Raw genomic sequence first — 19,971 nt, forward strand, 5'->3', positions numbered from 1 at the left:
TATAGAGTTCCTATGTCGTTAACATTTCACAATTTTATGATGAAGATTCTTATTAAATTTTATATCTTTTTGCAGAATTATTTTCCAGCTAAAAACTAACACAAAACTAAAATACTTTTTCTTTCTTGGTGTTTAGTTGAGAAATAGTTTTTGTGAAGTATGTAAAAAATTTCGAATTGTTTATTAAAGAGGGTCTAAATTATAAAAATAGAATAGTAATCAAATCTTAAGCTAGTCTCTTTGGTTAAAAAAATTGAAAACTTGAAAAATTCTTTTGAATTATTTTTCTTCAAAACAACAAGAATTCTTTAATGTTTCTAAATTCTAGAAAATTACTCCCCAAACTTGAACTCATCATGAAAATACGTTGCCACATGTAGTGGCAGGAGGCTGAGCTTGATATCTTTTATATACTTGATTTTAATCGGATTTGTTTTCTTTTTAGCTCTTGAGGTGCTTTTAGTTGGATTTGACCGCACAGTCCTAAACATTCTACTGTCAGATTTGCAATTTAAATCACCTTTTTGATTGACTGCAGTCTCACTCTTCGTTGCAACTAAGAGTGAACGGGGAATACGCTGGAGTTATATATCTAAGATTATATATTCTTGTTGCTCCATATATCATTCACAAATATTACCTTTTCTATAAAAGCATATAGATCATGACACAATCACCTAAAGCGGAGGCCCTGCTACTGCAGGAATCAATGAAAAAGAACTAATATTGGTGAAAGACTAACAATACTGTATATATACGTTGTAAATGAACATTTGCTTTAGCCATGAAGGGCGGCAAGGCTGTTGATCAAAGCCAACGCATTGCTTGTCATGTGTGCAACTTCCAGTATCTTTCCCCTTACTACTGTCTTAACTTTCCCATTCATGACTTTTCCACCGAATCCCTCAGTGCAGGTGTCCTCGTTGGTCAAGGCGGCACTTATCCAAGTTTGAATATCATTCATTTTCAGGTCAAAATCTCTTCCTCTTACTTGCTTCATTTCACCCAAAGACTTTCTCAGTTCACTGACTGTGTCACCTAGTTCCTCCACACAGTCGCTCATGGCGCCAACCTCTCTTTTCGTCATGCCTTGACCATGTGCCACCTTCATCATCATGGCAGATGTTGACTGTGCTGTTTCAAGGCTGATGGTGAGGGCAGCATGGGCCATAAGATGAGCGGAAACTCCAATAGCACTTGCATGGCTTGATAAAGAGCTGAAACAAAGGTTGGGATAAGTTGTTGACTTACAAGATGTTCTTATAAACTCTGTATTAGTACGTCTGGTAACTGGCCTTGCTGCTGAGGCGAACTCCATGAATGTAGTAAAGGCTACTAAAATAAGAAAGACAGTGAGCAAATGGCAACGGTTATTACAAGAACCTTCCATCTCTCTCTTTTCTTAAGCTTTTTTGTTTGTTCGTCTCTCAGTTACTAAAGATAGTTGAGTGTGATGAAAAAGGGAATGCAAGCGTTCTGCATTTATAGCAAAAACTCTCAAGTTGGGTGGAGATGAGCTTGTAGAGTGCCATCTAATAGTACACAAAACAACTTCTATTTCTCTATCATAATTAGAGTAATGTCGATAAATACAAAATTATGCACACTTTAGGATAATCGATCTTAATTTACTTTACTTTCAAGCGAGTTAGAACCTCATTTTTTTCATTGGCCAGACCAAAAAGTTAAAAAGTTGTAGTGAAATCTGATTACATTGATTTAAATTTAAAGAATTAGTTGTACCAAATATCTAAACACGAAATTGTATTAACTGTATATGAAATAAAATATCTAACTCTTAAAGTGGTCTGCATCAGCAAAGTACTCACAGATCAAACTTGAGCCTCAACACATGAGGAGTGCATACAAAGAGGCCCCAAATATGAACATGACTGATTAGCAATAAGGAAAACCAAATGCAAGATAATCGGGACACTTATTACTTCAGATAGTTTATTAATATACTCTAATTTAATTTGATGATGCTTGTACACAAGTGGACAAAGCTTAAAATTTTGAAGTACTTCTACCTTAAAGGCACGATTGGCTTCTACCTATTGTTATCTCTGTCAATTTATGTTTTGACTTTCTCAGTAAGAGGAAGAGTTCTATCATATTCACTATTGTGTTGCGTAAAGCTCCCACATTGTTAATATGATACAAAGTGGGAAAACCGGAGAATTAGAGTATCATATTCAGAAAGATGCCGTGTTGATTAATACTCTTCCGTCCACTTTTACTTGTTTTCTACACTAAAAATAGATGTACAGATATATATTATATTCAGTTTGAAAAATTAATTAATCATTTTCTAATGCATTTCACAAAATATTTGAGTTATAGATGAGGGCTAAAAATACCCCAACCTGTGGAAAATGACTATTTTTTTTGACTCATTACCCTGACGCTCTGCATCTGATATCTTTTTTTGCTTTTCAATTTTAAAAAGCCACGTGACTTATTATAATTGGCTAAATATATTATTTAATTTAAAAATTTATGCTCATCATTGTCTCCATATTTTCTCAATGTTATATTCTCATCTGCATAGGGTGCCTTCCAATATTTTTCTCCAAATTAGCTTAAACACTACCAGAAATTGTGCCTATGAGAACGAATTTTTTAACTATGATTACAAATTTATCGTCATAGATATTCTATTACAATACTTTTAACTATTACTAAAAATAATAATTCTATTAAGACTGTGATCATTGCTATTGAAAATAATAATTCTATTACAAGCATCTATGACAACACTCAATGAAAAAAAAAAACATCTATTGCATCACTTATTATTAATTCCCTCCACAATATTTCACTTAATACTGCCAAAACAAAATTTTTTTCTCTTTCTTTCTCATAAAATTATCAAAACCCTTATTGCGTTTTTCTCTTTCTCTTTTTTTTTTTTAATTCAAAACTAATTTCTCAGATAAATGATAAATTGATAACCCATTTCTCAGGTAAATCAAAAACTGTTTCTCAGATATTTGATTTTCGAAGCGTCTGTGTAGAAATCGTTACTCAAGAGGGCAATTTGATTAGCTGTGACAAGGAAATTGAATTTTGAGGGTGAAATTGGAAATCAGGGATTGAAGAAATCGAAGCTTGTTGGGTACTACTGAAACTGGTGATGAAGCTTGTTAAATGATTGGTGTGCATCTAATTCTTTTTCTTAATTTTCTTGTCATTTTCTATTTACTAATCTGAAAAAAAAATAAAATAAGATGGGAGTAGTGCAGTAGAACCATGGTTTGTATCTTCCTACCTTGAATTGAGATGGGAGCTTTCATCTTGAAGTGAAAGTTTTAGAGGATATCAGTGTTCCAATAAATTTACCTTAAGAGTTGGCAGTAATTTTAGTCATGTTAGCTTTTATGGAGTCTTTTAAAACTGTCAGAGATTTATCTTTTGTTTTGTATAATGTTGTCCTGGGAATGAGGATTCATATAGTTAACCCAACTTATTTGGGATTGAGGCATAGTAGTTAATAGAAATTTCTCTGTGTGTTTTTCTATAGAGATGGCGATCAATACTTGGGTTTTTCCTTTGTCTCTTCCAAAAACTCGTGATGCTGGCTAGAACCAGAAGTCGCTTCAGAGAACACGAATACGGTGCTTCACTTACCCTTCACTAGAAGCTCCTGGCTCTTTTTCTCCGCTGTGTTACATAGAGCGAAGCTGAGGGCTTATGTTTTCCTGTGCCAGAATGAAAGCTTTGATGGTTGGCAAGGGAAGTTCTGGTCCACTACTGATTTGTTGGTTAAATAGGAAGAAATGTTGCAGGTTGAGGGAAATAGAGACAAAAATAGAGGGGCATAGAAAAGATATAGGACTCTGCTTCAAGTAAAACTAATTAATTTTTCGATTGTTGGATATGATGAAGAAACCTCATTTACGAAATATAATCCCTTCTTTTATATCTCCCATAGGACACATGAAAAATTACTTGAAGGTCTTCCTTGAATTGTCTCCATATGCGAAAAAAATTTCTTGAGAAGTTCTCTTCTGTTTTAAGCCAACAACTTTTCCCCTTTCGCCTTTTTTTTCTTCAAAAATGAAAACAATAGCATACTTTCTTATCAACCACACAGTTTTTTCTGGTTTTGTTTCTTCCTTTTGCTATATTCTTAACTTTGTGAGTATAATGTGCATGAGCTTCTTTTAATTGCCTTTTACGCATGATCAGGATCCAGAGGATAAACCTCCAGAAAGACAAGATTTAAACGAAAGCACACTAGACTTGTCATTGGGCTTCACAGATCACGAGAAAAAACGATGCTGACTTGAAAACCAATTGGACAAAAGACGGTAAACTGGACAGAGTGAACTCCAATAGCACCGGCTGATGCTGCTCGTATCAGTTGAGCCTCTTTAACTGCATTAATCCTTAATTGGCTTTAAGGTAATTGTAATGTAAAAACCATTGTACTAGAATATAGACTCACAAAAAAGTTTTTCCTCATTGACTGAGTTTATTTTCTTTTTCACTGGAATTATAGTAAAACAACACTATGATATTGGACTTGGTTGAATGAAATATAACGTTGTTTGATTTCATAAACTTCCATTTGCAAACATATGCATATTCTTCATGTCTTTGGGAAAAAAGTTGTTGCCTTCGTTATCAAATTGCCACATTAACTGCGTGGTAAGTATTGGAGTACCACTACACGTTAGGCATAGTAGTTAATCCGACTTGTTTGGGATTAGCTCAATCTCTCTTTTCTATTTTCTCTAATCGCCGATAGACATTAGAAGAGTACCCGATTTTGGTAAATTTAGAGTGTGTTGAAGGCTATTATTATCCTTAAATTTGGACATTGAGCTTGCTATTCGTCGTATTTTGTACATACAACGCTCCAACCTGGGATCTAGTTGTCATGTTGCAATGTCTCTCTTTTGACTTTTTAAAATTATTCCATCTTCCACCTCAAAGCTTAGCAGCTTACATCCTTTTACATAAGTGTGCCTACTCAAAAATTGAGTGATAGCATGGAGCATGCTAGCATCAAATTAGTATTCATGGTTATGGCTTTTTTCATGTTCTCAAATTTGTGATCAAGTATGTATCAAAGGTGAAATTTGCTTGTTGTGTCATCCCATTTTCATACCAACATCTTATTCTTTGTCATCCCATATCAAATGAGTGATAGCATGGAGCATGCTAGCATCAAATTAGTATTCATGGTTATGGCTTTTTTCATGTTCTCAAATTTGTGATCAAGTATGTATCAAAGGTGAAATTTGCTTGTTGTGTCATCCCATATTCATACCAACATCTTATTCTTTGTTTATATAAATCTTTTGAAATTGTAAGAAATATTTTAAGTTATCCTCTTTTTGTTGTTTATTGGCTTGTTTCAGTTAGCATGTTTTCTACATACAAACCAAATTAATGAATGTAGTAGTTGTAGTGGTTTTGTGGTAAGCCATGTATGATAAGCTTGGTGTTCTTTTGCTTATATTGTTTGGCGATTTACATTATTTCTTTAGGAAAGAGAGGAGCTGATTGACCGGAACAAGCAAGGTTTTCTTAATGTTTAGATCAATAAAGAATTAAGAATGCAAACATTCTTATGTAGTAACATGGCCTAATTATCTACTAATTACAGTATATTGAGATCATATATAAATTTCAACAATGCCTTGCTCCAACCTGGGATCTAGTTATCATGTTGCAGTGTCTCTCTCTTTTGACCTTTCAAATATATTCCTTCTTCCATCTAAAAGCTTAGCTGCTTACATCCTTTTGCAAAAGTGTGCCTACTCCCATTGTGTTCTTAGATAGAATTCCTCTTTATAGTTTTCGGCCATCCAGATCAATATCCTATATTGTTTTTCTTTCTTTCTTTTTTTTTTTTTGAGGAAAAAAATGAGCTAGGTTTGTTTTGACAGAGAGAGGTATTACATATTTTTCTGGCTTTTTAAAATGTTTTGCTACCCGATATTCAGTATAAAAGCCAGATCGATATATTGATCTTCAGGATAATTAGAATCTGGTAGAAGACATAAATAACAAATGAAAATAAAAGTTTTTTTTGGTTTTTGGAAAGGGAAGGAGGAGATTGATGTAAGTTACATGCTTGAGAGGTTTTTTATAATTGTGTGACTAAGGTATACTAGAAGTGAAGTTATCTAGCTTAACTATGAACTTGTAAGATGATGCAGATCTGAACTCCACTATTCTCGTCATCACCAGCAATACCAGGTACACCAACTCAACTACTCTCATCATCACAAAGAGTGGATTCAATGGGATTATATGATAGTAAGTCAATGCCTAGATGCAAGTGTTTGCCTTTGGATGCACCACATACTTGTCTCACACACTGACTTTGTTGAGCTGCGGTAGATAATATGACTGCCCTGCTAGTAGTAGTTCTTGTGCTGTTGTAGTGGTTTCTAGAAAAGATCATGGCTTCTGAATATACCATGTTCGGGGAATTCTTCAGTGATCACTCCACTGTAATGGGAGCTATTTGTAGTTTATCATTTTATCTTGTAGTAATTGCAGAGTTACAGATTTCTGTATAATAATTTATCCTAATTGTACTGTAATGTATATCTAATTCTAGATTTTCGATGTTATTTATTATTTTGTATTGTTCTTCTCGTAGCGAGTTTTTTAAATTATATAAACTATCACATGTACTTTTTTCTAAATTTTCTAAGGTTTCTTCTATCCATATTAATTTTTCTTTTAGATTCTCCATTATTTTTCTAATTGGGTTTCTATAATCAATTTCTTTATTTAGATTATCTTGATTTTCTCTAGTTTTTCTAATATATTCTAACATCTCCTAATCTGAATAATATCCATCTGGGTAATTATCCAGGTATAATTGTGCTATCCAATTTATAGTTTCAATTTCATAGTCTAATACTTTTTCTAATATTATTTTCTTAATATCTATAATTTCTATATCTCTAAGTATATATAAGATTAAAACTTTAAGATTATCTATCATTTAAAATTGACTAAATATTTTATTATAATATTTTGTGGTTGTTTGTTTTAGTCTTAATAATTCTTGCATATTTTCATTAAGAAATTCTATATATTTTATATCTTTAGTTTTCATGTATTTGTCTAAATTTACTTTCATTTGTTTTTCTATTAACTGTATATTTCTCATATCTTTTTTCAAAAATTCTAGATATATATGTAATTTATCATGGTAAGTATTTGTAGGAGTAATTAGGTAGGTATGTTATATAATTTATTCTGGTCATATAATATTTACCAAATGCTTTTTCTAATATGATTTTTCTTATATCTACTACTTTTATATCCTTAAGTGCATACAAAATAAGTATTTTAAATTTATCTATCATCACATCAGATAAATAATTATTCATTTTCATAAAATTGCTATTTTCAAAATATTTCCTTCAATCATGTACATAACAAAATATGGTCATTTTAGATTACTATATACTAGATTATTCTTAAATAACATGTTCTTCGGTCACTATTAGCATGTTAATCTGAATATTTTTTCCTTAAATAGCGCCTTTACTCTGGTTACTCCCCACCATGGCTTCTTGCCTCATTGGTTTCACCTTTAGGATGACATAGTTCTTAGGGATTTTTCTCCTTTTCCACTTTGCTAATAAACTTCTTAACATATTATTCTTCGAATAATTCTACTATAAAGTAACTAACGTGAATTTATCTTATCATACCATGATTGTTGGGAATTATGAATTTAGCTATTCATAATCATAAATAAATATACCTGTTCTGGTAGGTTTGATATTTCTAAGTTTTGCTCCTCCATAGATTTTTTCATTGAAATAAATTTGTTTTTTAATAACTAAGCAAAATATTTGTTGTGGACAAGAGAGAGTATTTGTGTTTCAACTCATGAAGGCTTGCCTTCTCTGCTGCCTTCTATGCCTCTATTTATAATCAGAGAATGAATAATTTACATGGTTCTAATGTTACAAAAGAAAAAAGGTTATCCTAATATGTCTTTACACGTTTCCTCTATACATTTGTCCTAAAAAGACAATAATGGTGAAAGCTAATAAATGAAACAAGAAAAAATCAAAAAGGCTAAAGCTAAAGGTATTTACGTATATTTCAAAGTTAGCTTTTTCTTTTCTCCATATGTCGCTTTCTTCCTTTAATGCTTTGTCTATTTTTGCTCCGTCTTTATCTTTTGTTCGTATCTGTTGATTTTTTTATCTTCTTCCCAGCTGGCATGCTTATCTTCTTGATTCTTTTATTCTAGGCGGACTTCTGGGATAATATTATCTTCTCCATTACATCTTGAACATTGATGGTCTGGATATTTGTGTCTAATTATCTTGCAATATCTTGTCAATAATCCGTCTGAAATAAATCCTCTCTTAATTGCTCTTGCAGTAGATTATTTTTCTGGGTTAAGTAATGTCATTATCCATTGCCTAACATCTTCCATATCTGTTTGTCGTAGTTCTTTTGAATTTGAATAAATCATCTGATGGTCTCTTGAATAATAGCTCCATATTGGATTTCCATTGGTATAATTATTTGCTAATTCTTGAATAATTCTAGCTAGTCCAATGAGTCGTTTATTTACGTAGAAATTAGGTATCTCAATTCTAGGTATCTCTGGCTGCTGCACGATATCTTCCGGTATAATCATATCTCTGGTTAATCCTATTTTTACGACTTGTATAACTGGTTTTATTTCGTCGTATAATATCTCTGCTGGTACAGTAATAGATTTCCTTTGGTTAGTCTTTTATAGGTGGTGAATATTTTATGTAATTCTTCCATAGGTGTTAGTTCTTCTCCGTTTTGGGTATATATGGTATTTAATAATCCATAGTCAAAACAAGTTTTTATTAAGCTTGGGTTGGTTTTGGGTAGTTTAAAAGAATTTAAAATGCATAGAGATGAATTATTAGAAAAACAATATATACAAAAAAGTAATAGTAAACATAATAGTTCAGCATTTATAGTAAATAAACATAGTGCACAAAAAAGAGGAAAAAGTAGAATGGTTATTGACTATAGAAATTTAAATGCAAAGATTATGACATATAATTATCCAATACCAAATAAGATATTAAAAATAAGACAAATACAGGTTTATAATTATTTTAGTAAATTCGATTGTAAATCGGAATTTTACCATTTAAAGTTAGAAGAAGAATCTAAAGAATTAACCGCATTTACAGTACCACAAGGATTTTATGAATGGAACGTATTACCACTTGGATATAAAAATGCACCAGGTAGATATCAATATTTTATGGATAGTTATTTTAAACAATTATCTAATTGTATGGTATACATAGATGATATATTATTATATACAAAAACTATAGAAGAACATTTAAAATTATTAGGATAATTTACAGATATAATAAAAAAATTGGGAATAAGTCTAAGCGAAAAGAAAGCTGAAATTATGAAAAATTAGATAGAATTTTTAGGAATACAAATAGATAAGAGTGGAGTAAAAATGCCACAACATATAGTACAAAAAATAATAAATTCAAAAGAAGAATTAGATACAAAAAAGAAATTACAATCATTTTTAGGATTAGTAAACCAAGTAAGGGAATATATTTCAAAATTAGCAGAAACTTTAAAACCACTACAGAAAAAATTAAAAAAGGATGTAGAATATAACTATAATGAAGAATATAAAAAACAAGTTCAGAAAATAAAATTACTTTGTAAAGAATTACCAAAACTACAATTTCCAGATGAAAATAGAAAATTTATATATATAGTAGAAGCAGATGCTAGTGAATATAGTTATGGAGGAGTACTTAAATACCAATATGAAGCAGAAAAATTAGAACACCATTGCAGATGCTATTCAGATACGTTCAATGAAACACAAATAAAATGGAAAATAAATAGGAAAGAATTATGTTCATTATATAAATGTTTGTTAGCATTTGAGTCATATATTGTATATAACAAGTTTATTGTACGAACGGATAATACACAGGTATGCTGGTGGTTAACAAAAAAAATACAAAATTCAGTTACAACAAAAGAGATTCGGAGACTAGTCTTGAATATATTAAATTTCACATTTATAATTGAAGTAATTAGTACTAACAAAAGTGTTATTGCAGATTACATATCAAGACAAAGCTACACAAACTGATATAATAGAAAAGGATACTTTAGAAAAAGTACTCAACACCCTAACTACGCTTTCAATGAAAGTGGACAGTATGGGTAATGAAATAGAAAAGCTAAAGACTAATGAAGTTAAGCTGAAGTCTATAGCTACAAATCAGCTAACTCAGCAGTGTGCAGAGCTATGTCGATCGGAAGACATTAAAGTTCCAGAGCTAGAAGGAGACGATGGGACACTCCATAAAACTCATAACGCTTATCAATCTACTGTGACAGGTACAAGCAGAGGAGTTAGTAGACAAAGATATCAGAACATGAATATAAATAAGATATTTGAGAAACCATTTATACCAAAAATACAAAAAGACCCCTTATTCATACCCATACCAAAAACACAAAAAGACCCCTTATTCATACCCCCACAAATTGCCACATACCGAGATAGTCTGAACCAAGATAAAAAAGTTTACAACTATACAGTCCAAAAATACATAGAAAATATCTACAGAGTACAAACTTTCCTAAACCTTAACCCCAGAGCTACAAATATCAGAGAACCAAACACAAACTATATAACCCAAAAATTGCAAGGTTACAACAAGCTAATTGCACTACCCAAAACCAACCCAAGCTTAATAAAAACTTGTTTTGACTATGGATTATTAAATACCATATATACTCAAGACGGAGAAGAACTAACAGCTATGGAAGAATTACATAAAATATTCACCACCTATAAAAGAATAATCAAAGAAAATCTATTACTGCACCAGCAGAGATATTATACAACGAAATAAAATCAGTTATACAAGTCGTAAAAATAGGATTAACCAGAGATATGATTATACCGAAAGATATTGTGCAGCAGCCAGAGATACTTAGAATTGAGATACCTGATTTCTACGCAAATAAACGACTCATTGGACTAGCTATAATTATTCAAGAATTAGCAAATAATTATACCAATGGAAATCCAATATGGAGCTATTATTCAAGAGACCATCAGATGATTTATTCAAATTCAAAAGAACTACGACAAACAGATATGGAAGATGTTAGGCAATGGATAATGACATTACTTAACTCAGAAAAACAATCTACTGCAAGAGCAATTAAGAGAGGATTTATTTCAGACGAATTATTGACAAGATATTACAAGATAATTGGACACAAATATCCAGACCATCAATGTTCGAGATGTAATGGAGAAGATAATATTATCCCAGAAGTCCGCCTAGAATAAAAGAATCAAGAAGATAAGCATGCCAGCTGGGAAGAAGATAAGAAAATCAACAGATACGAACAAACGATAAAGACGGAGCAAAAATAGACAAAGCATTAAAGGAAGAAAGCGACATATGGAGAAAGAAAAAGCTAACTTTGAAATATATGTAAATAGCTTTAGCTTTAGCCTTTTTGACTTTTTCTTGTTTCATTTATTAGCTTTCACCATTATTGTCTTTTTAGGACAAATGTATAGAGGAAACGTGTAAAGACATATTAGGATAGCCTTTTTTCTTTTGTAACATTAGAACTATGTAAATTATTCATTCTCTGATTATAAATAGAGGCAGCGGAGAAAGCAAGCCTTCATGAGTTGAAGCACAAATACTCTCTCTTGTCTACAACAAATATTTTGCTTAGTTATTAAAAAACAGATTTATTTCAATGGAAAAATCTATGGAGGAGCAAAGCATAGAAATATCAAACCTACCAGAACAGGTATATTTATTTATGATTATGAATAGCTAAATTCATAATTCCCAACAATCATGGTATGATAAAATAAATTCACGTTAGTTACTTTATAGTAGAATTATTCGAAGAATAATATGTTAAGAAGTTTATTAGCAAAGTGGAAAAGGAGAAAAATCCCTAAGAACTATGTCATCCTAAAGGTGAAACCAATGAGGCAAGAAGCCGTGGTGGGGAGTAACCAGAGTAGAGGCGCTATTTAAGGAAAAAATATCCAGATTACCATGCTAATAGTGACCGAAGAACATGTTATTTAAGAATAATCTAGTATATAGTAATCTAAGATGACCATATTTTGTTATGTACATGATTGAAGGGAATATTTTGAAAATAGCAATTTTATGAAAATGAATAATTATTTATCTGATGTGATGATAGATAAATTTAAAATACTTATTTTGTATGCTCTTTAGGATATAAAAGTAGTAGATATAAGAAAAATCATATTAGAAAAAGCATTTGGTAAATATTATATGACTAGAATAAAATATATACCATACCTACCTAACTACTCTTACAAATACTTAGCATGATAAATTACATATATCTAGAATTTTTGAAAAAAGATATGAGAAACATACAGTTAATAGAAAAACAGATGAAAGTAAATTTAGACAAATACATGGAAACTAAAGATATAAAATATATAGAATTTCTTAATGAAAATATGCAAGAACTACTAAGACTAAAACAAACAACCACAAAATATTATAATAAAATATTTAGTCAATTTTAAATGATAGATAATCTTAAAGTCTTAATCTTATATATACTTAGAGATATAGAAATTATAGATATTAAGAAAATAATATTAGAAAAAGTATTAGACTATGAAATTGAAACTATAAATTGGATAACACAGTTATACCTGGATAATTAGCCAGATGGATATTATTCAGATTAGGAGATGTTAGAATATATTAGAAAAACTAGAGAAAATCAAGATAATCTAAATAAAGAAATTGATTATAGAAACCGAATTAGAAAAATAATGAAGAATCTAAAAGAAAAATTAATATGGATAGAAGAAACCTTAGAAAATTTAGAAAAAAGTACATGTGATAGTTTATATAATTTTAAAAACTCGCTACGAGAAGAACAACACAAAATGAAAATCTAGAATTAGACACAATTAGGATAAATTATTTTACAGAAATCTGTAACTCTGCAATTACTACAGGATAAAATGATAAAATACAAATATTTAAAATATTGGAGAGAAAATATGGATGAAATAATACCACAATGAATCTATTTTACAAGTTAGTTATCCGCACCCCCCTACTAAGTGATTTTGGACCTTCTTCAAATATTGCTGATGAAGTAGTAGAGAAGATATTAGATAAACTGGAAGAGAGGATGCAACAAAGAATATAGAAAAAATTCAATGCTCAAAGAGATGTTACAATGAACATCATTGCACAACTGCAACGTTTAAATCCAGGATTAACACTTGATCCTAATATGCTGAGATTCAATGTTCATTCGTTGGGAGAAGAGGCTGCTATTCGACCAATAAATCGTCTATCTATTTATAGTAACAATCAAGGTCAGTCTTCATTTCTTATTCTTATTCTTCTTGTTCCATTTTCTTCTTTTTTATTGGCTGCATCTGTTGATATGATGTCTCCTTCCGAGAGCACTTTTGTTGGTTTATTGGCCGGTTTTGTTAGAGAAATTGATTTAATATTAGGGGAACAAGTACATGGGTTGGTAGTGAAAATGGACTAAAATTTTCTATTTTAGTGAGTTATTCGTTGATTAACATGTACGCAAAATGTTCCAACTTATGCATGGTGGAGAAAATGCTTGAGGATGTTCCTGTTAAGGATGTTGTGTTGTGGAATACTCTGGTTGGTGCAATAGCGAAGATTGAAAGAGCGGATAGAATGTTGGTTGTTTTTAGGAAAATATGTAAGTGGTGTATTTCCTATTGATACGACTTATGTGAGTGCCCTAAACAGCTGCAGTAGCCAGCAGTTTCTATTTCTTGGGGAGTCTATTCATGCCAAAGTGATTTAGAGAAAGTTTGAATCTGATGTATATGTCGGTAGTGCTTTACTTGACTTTTATGTTAAGTGTGATAAATTAGATGATGATTCTTTACTAGTATGACAGAATAAAACTTGAAAGCCTTAAGATCTACTTTACAATAGCCAAACTCCATTCGATACCACATACTTTGCCTTTAATCAAACCTTACTAGTTACCACCAAACTTTCCATCTGTCTTAGGCTTTTTCCTAGAATTACAATCAATTTTATCCTATTTGCTTTGATGAAATATCAGCGAAGAATGTGGTTCCTTGGAATACTTTAATGTTGGGTGACTCAAGTAACATAGCCAGGTAACATCTATGTTTAACACTTTTCGTATTTAGTTGAATTTGGTCCAGTTAAACTAACATCCATGTTTAACACTTTCCATTAAATTTTAATTAATTTTTACATGAAATAGATGTGCTCTGTTTACTCGTTCCCGAAGTGATGACTGTTTGCTTGATCTGGAGATCTCAAAGCAGAGTTCCTACTACAACATTTAGTTTATGTTCTTTACCTACAAGTTTAGTTGTAGTTTCCAAAATCCTATCTAGTTCCAAGTTTTAAGTACATAATACAGACTGGAGAATGAATTTGCATGTTATTCTAGCAATAGAACAAAAGCCAGCAATATAAGACAAACTAATCTTATGCTATAAGGCGTGAATCTATCCAAGTCTTTTGAGTTGTTTGATAGTTATTTGTTTCTGTAGGTGTCCAAAATGAAGAAAGTGCTGAACATTGACCTTAAGAAGATTTTGGGATTGTTGATAGGTGCTCTATTATCAATATTTTTGATATTGAATATCTTGAAACTTATCGCGACTCAAACTTGATACTATGTAAAAACTTAACTAATCATTTGGGTGACTAATGATTATGTGATTATTAATGAATGATTTTGTTTTGTGATGTGTATTTAATTATTTATTATATAATTTATTATGTATGTAATTTATTACAACATGTGGCAACAATCGTTGCAATAGATCAATAAATCGGTGCGATAGTATAAGAAATTATTGCAATAGGTAGTTAAAAATCATTGCAAAAGGCTAACAAAATCATTGCAATAGGCTTTAAAAGTACTTGCCATGGATAGGAAAAAATTGTTGCGATAGAATTATAAAACCGTCGCAATAACTTCTATTGCAACGGTTTAACATTGTTGCAGTAGAGTTAAAGCCTCTATGACCAACCAACAAAACGCAAGAACAACATGAAAACTAGAAATAAAGAAGCAATTTCAAACCGAATCTAAGAGAACAAGCAAGAAGAACACCAAACTAATGCATAAAGGTATAAGATAGATATCTTTACATAAGAACATACAAACCAAAAGAACCAAAGTGTCTCAAACACTAAAACCCCTATGACTCATGAACAATACCCAAGATCTTACTTAAACACGAGGAACTCAACCTCCCCAAGCACTTACGTTTCTAAGCAAAAGATCAACATTAGTGACGTTCACACTAGTCCTAATTAAAATCTCTCAAGAGAGAAGAAAGGTGTTTCAATGTTTTGTCTTTCAATATCAATAAGCAACCAAAGAGAAAATAAGCCTACTAAAATCTATTTATACCTATTATATAAAAGGACCAAGACACCCTTAATGAGAGCAAAGAATGGGCACCCTTAGGGTGTAGAGAATAGGCGGCCTTGGAGTGTTTTTAAGGTCCTTCATACTTCAAAACATGCATTCCTTTGGATGAACTCATGGCACACTCAAACACATCCATCTTCATGAACATGCCTTGTAGATTTTATAATTCTCGAGCTTGGCTCCTTCTGAATGGCCTTGGGATTTTTACACCTATATCATCCTCTCCATCTTGAAAGGAATTTGACCTCAAATTTGTGGCTTCATCAACATCAATAGTGTTAATAAGTGAGAGGTCACACATTGAAAGCGTTGTGCATTTGATATTCTAGAGGGAGATTAATCTTGTAGGCGTTATCATTGATCCTTTCAAGTACTTGGAAAGGACCATCACCCCACGACACAAACTTGGCTTTCCTTTGTATTGGAAACCGCTCCTTTCTTAGGTGCACTAACACCCAATCACCCGGTTCTAGCACAAGTCTCCTTCTTCCCTTGTTGGCTCTTTTAGCAACCTCTTGATTTCTCTTCACAAGTCAGCTTCACACCTTCTCATGCAACTTTTTCATGGCTTCAGCTCTTTTGCTTCCATATAAGATCAACATAAGATAACTAGACAAGGCTGTTAAATCTAAAGTAGTAAGGGGGTCAAGCCGTATACATACTCAAAGGGAGTCATACCCGTAGTCGAATGGATAACACGATTATAAGCAAATTCGACTAGGGGTAGGTGATCCTCCTAAGAAGTCATCTTACCTTTAACCATGGATAGTAGCATAGAACCCAAGGTCCTATTTACTACTTTTGTTTGGCCATCGATTTATGGGTGGCAAGAGGTTGAGATTAAAAACTTCGTACTAAGCCTACCTCACATCGACTTCCAAAAGTGACTAAGGAATTTGGAGTCCCTATCACTAACAATGGTTCAAGGGATCCTATGTAGCTTAACAATATGTTCAACAAACAATGAAGCTACACTAGATACATCCCCACTTTTAGAACATGGAATGAAGTGAGCCATCTTTGAGAATCAATCAACCACTACAAAAATGCTATCCCTACCTATCCTTGTCCTTGGCTGCTCCAAAACAAAGTCCATAGATATGTCAAGCCAAAGGCGAAGGGGAGTGGAAACCAGGGTATATAATTCTTGAGAGAGGAGGCATGATTTTGCACTCCTATAATCCATACATTGGCCAGAAATCCTAGCAACATCATTGCGCATTTTGGGCCAATAGAATTGTTCCTCTAAGATCTTGAGGGTCTTTTCAACCCCAAAGTGTCCCATTAGACCACCATCATGTGCCTCTCTTACAAACAACTCTCTCCAAGAAAAGAGGGCACATACAACCTTCTTCTTTTGAATAAATACCCATCAAACTTGGAATATGGAGTGAAAACCCCATCCTTGATCCATCTTTCCCTAACCCATTCTTCACATTTCCTAAAGATAGGAGCAAATGTGGGGTCCTCGTGTAATGACTCGAGACTACCCCCTAGTCATCACACGGTACTTAGGACCACAAGTGATCCTAAGCTAACCCTTGTGCTGGTATAACTTGTGAGCAACTAAATAAAATACGTAAGTATGAAAGAAATAAGCGGAAGATATATCTTTTTTGAATATGATCAAAACAAACTATATTAAAATAATTACAACTCTGATTGTATAAGACAAAACTGGAATCATATACATTAACTTCTACTGACAGTTTATGAAGACCTGAATAAAAAAAGGCTCATCACCTACTGACTGAAAGCTGCAACTGTCTGATTATAATGTGCATGCTACAACTTGTACCTACATTATTAAATGATGTAGCACCTAGATGTATATGTGAATCAGTACTTTTGGGATGTACTGAGCATGTGGGGGTGAATGCATAAGTAAAAATGATATCTCAATGTTCATATAACTTGTAAAGAATGCATGCTAAGTGTGAATGACTCACATTGTCTTGAGTAACTGAAAGCTAAAAATCATAAATCATGAATAATAAAGCATACTGTATATATCTTGTGAGCCATAACACTTAGTTCTAAAATCTATACTTTTACTCTTTCTACTAGTGGAGTAATATAACTGAAGTTAAGTTTGTTTTCAAAACATGCAGGCTAAGTGTAAAAAAGGACTCACCTTTATATTTGTAAACTTAAAGCTGAAATCTCATAGCCAATGTCTTATGTAAAATAATATCTGAATAAAATTGTGAGCCTTTATACGTAGTTTCTAAAAAACTTTCTGTTATTCTTATCTGTTAGGGAGGTTCTTCTAACCGACATACACCATGTGAGCTATCATGATGTCCAACGTCATGTTCCCCTAAGGGGAAAACCTCACATTGGGGAAAGATGTCATACTCTTACCAAGGAGTATAACCTGAGCTAAGTGATCATAATCTGTATCTGCATCCATATAAATGGAAATAATCTGAATAATCTGAACCTACATTTGCTTGTAGTTTCGGGGCATGTGAAGTGAGACACATACCCGTTTTTTGGTTTAATTTTGCATTTTATTAATAATCAAAACTTAATGGACCAACCTATCATACAACAAAACAGCTACCTACCATTATTCACCATACTCGGCCCAACCCCAAAACATAAAAATAACAAATAGAAAGAGTACGGTTTCTAAAAAAAATTAGTTTCCTAATCCGCATCTCAACTTCACCACTTTTATACCTTTGCTTCCTTTTTTCACTCGATTTCTCCTCTGGCTGATGCTGATCGATCTTGCATCTTCTCCCTCTTGATTACCTATTTTGTTCAACTTATAGAGGTAATGAATGGACTCCCCTTGAACATTTACTCTTTGATTTCCTTTTTTGCCTCAATATTGATGCTCTCCTCTCCGTAGCTGTATCCAACAGTTGAGTAAATGTGAAAAATTTTGTGTAACTAAGAGAACTCTAGTCTGCTGGGATATTGTATAACAGCTAAGTATCCTACCCTCTTCTTGTTTCCTATCATATTTTCTAAATCTAATCAGATTGACTCCAACTTCTTTTGTTTGTACTCCAAAGATATGATAAATATGAAGAAAAGGAAAGACTTGATGTAGTCTCCTCCTTCTCAGGTTTTTGTAGCTCCATCTAGTCCATCTACACTTCTTTGATGCTGAGAATTATTGACTGTAAAAGATTAGTAGTACATGCAATTTCATTGATGATACTTACTTCTGTATAAATATTACATGTAAACTATTAAGCTTAAATATCTTCCTGTGCCTTATTATCTTGTTGGTATGATCCTCAAGTATGGGCTCTGCCATTTGTCACTATTTAATATGGCTTTTCCTCTTTTCTCTAATTGCTGATAACTTGTGATGGTGAAAGCACCTGTGTCTATTTCTCAGTTAGCTAAATAATCAGCTAATTGATTACCCTCCCTATAGATGTGCTGATATTGAACTTGCTTGTTTTGCATGAAGCTTTGTATCTGCTTGACTATATTTGATATGTTCCATGGACAAAACCATTCATTTGTTTATACCTTCTGCTTGAGTATGGAGTCTCTCTAAATAATAATCTTATTGTGCTTTAATTGTAAACAATGCTTAGCTGCATATAAGATTGCATTAGCCTCTGCTTGCATACTATCTACATAATGTTGTGGTTCTCCCTTAGCAAATATCACATCTCCTTTCTCATCCCTTAAACAAAAGGCATATGAACTGCCTAATTCTCCTCCTCTCATAGCTCCATTTGTATTGTATTTTACCCATCCTTCCTTTGGTGCAATCCACAGTACTGTAATGGCTTTCACTCTTGTTTGTAAGTTGCCCAATTCTACAATTATGTATGACCATTCTATTGGGAATTCCATTGCTGGTTTTCTAACCTTCAACATCATTCTAAGATTCCTTGTCACATTTTATATGATCCTCAATCCTGTAGTTTCCTTAGCTTCATGTTTCTTTCTGTTCTTACTCCTCCACAATTCCCATAGAATCATGCTAGGAAGAGCAAAGTAGTATGGCTTTTCTCTTCCTTTCACTTCAGCATTCCACCATTTTAGGATTGTTCCCCTTAGGGTCAAATTATGAATATGAATACCTGCAAAAGAAGAAAAATAAGACCAAGTCCTGTTAGCTTTAAAAGAGTTCCTGAAGACATGAGCAATTGTCTCCACTTTCGGGGCACCACAACACCACCACTTAGATGGACCCTGCATCCCCCATCTCCTAATTATATCATTCACATGAATTCTTCTTCTCCATAATCTCCACATGAAAAAGTTAATCTTAAAAGGTATACCTTTCAGCCATATCCCTATTTTTTATATACTGCAAAGATGATTTGACTGTGAACAGACCTTATGGTTCAATACTCCATATAGGCCAATCGTCTTCTTCACCTGATGGATGGATCACTTTTAAAACATAATCTGCCACCTTATCTGTGAATAAAGATCTAATTAATTATTCATCCCATGTATCATTTCTGATTAAATCTTTAATCTGTTTATATT

General features: G+C 32.4%; 1 protein-coding gene and 1 long non-coding RNA gene across 2 annotated transcripts; one reads left to right on the forward strand and one right to left on the reverse strand.

Moving 5' to 3' along the window:
- Positions 1–623: 623 nt before the first annotated feature.
- LOC107866211 (pectinesterase inhibitor 7) lies at positions 624–1,518 on the reverse strand. Its single transcript, XM_016712363.2, has one exon. The coding sequence runs from the start codon at positions 1,388–1,390 to the stop codon at positions 779–781; it is 612 nt and encodes a 203-aa protein (XP_016567849.1). The 5' UTR covers positions 1,391–1,518; the 3' UTR covers positions 624–778.
- A 1,160-nt stretch (positions 1,519–2,678) lies between these two features.
- On the forward strand, positions 2,679–6,593 carry LOC107863428. The gene is made up of 3 exons (XR_001672237.2): positions 2,679–3,157; positions 4,192–4,407; positions 6,174–6,593. It is a non-coding gene; the product is annotated as an uncharacterized LOC107863428 (long non-coding RNA).
- Positions 6,594–19,971: the final 13,378 nt, after the last annotated feature.

Source organism: Capsicum annuum, chromosome 3 (assembly GCF_002878395.1).
Source record: "Capsicum annuum cultivar UCD-10X-F1 chromosome 3, UCD10Xv1.1, whole genome shotgun sequence".
NCBI classification, from domain to species: domain Eukaryota; kingdom Viridiplantae; phylum Streptophyta; class Magnoliopsida; order Solanales; family Solanaceae; genus Capsicum; species Capsicum annuum.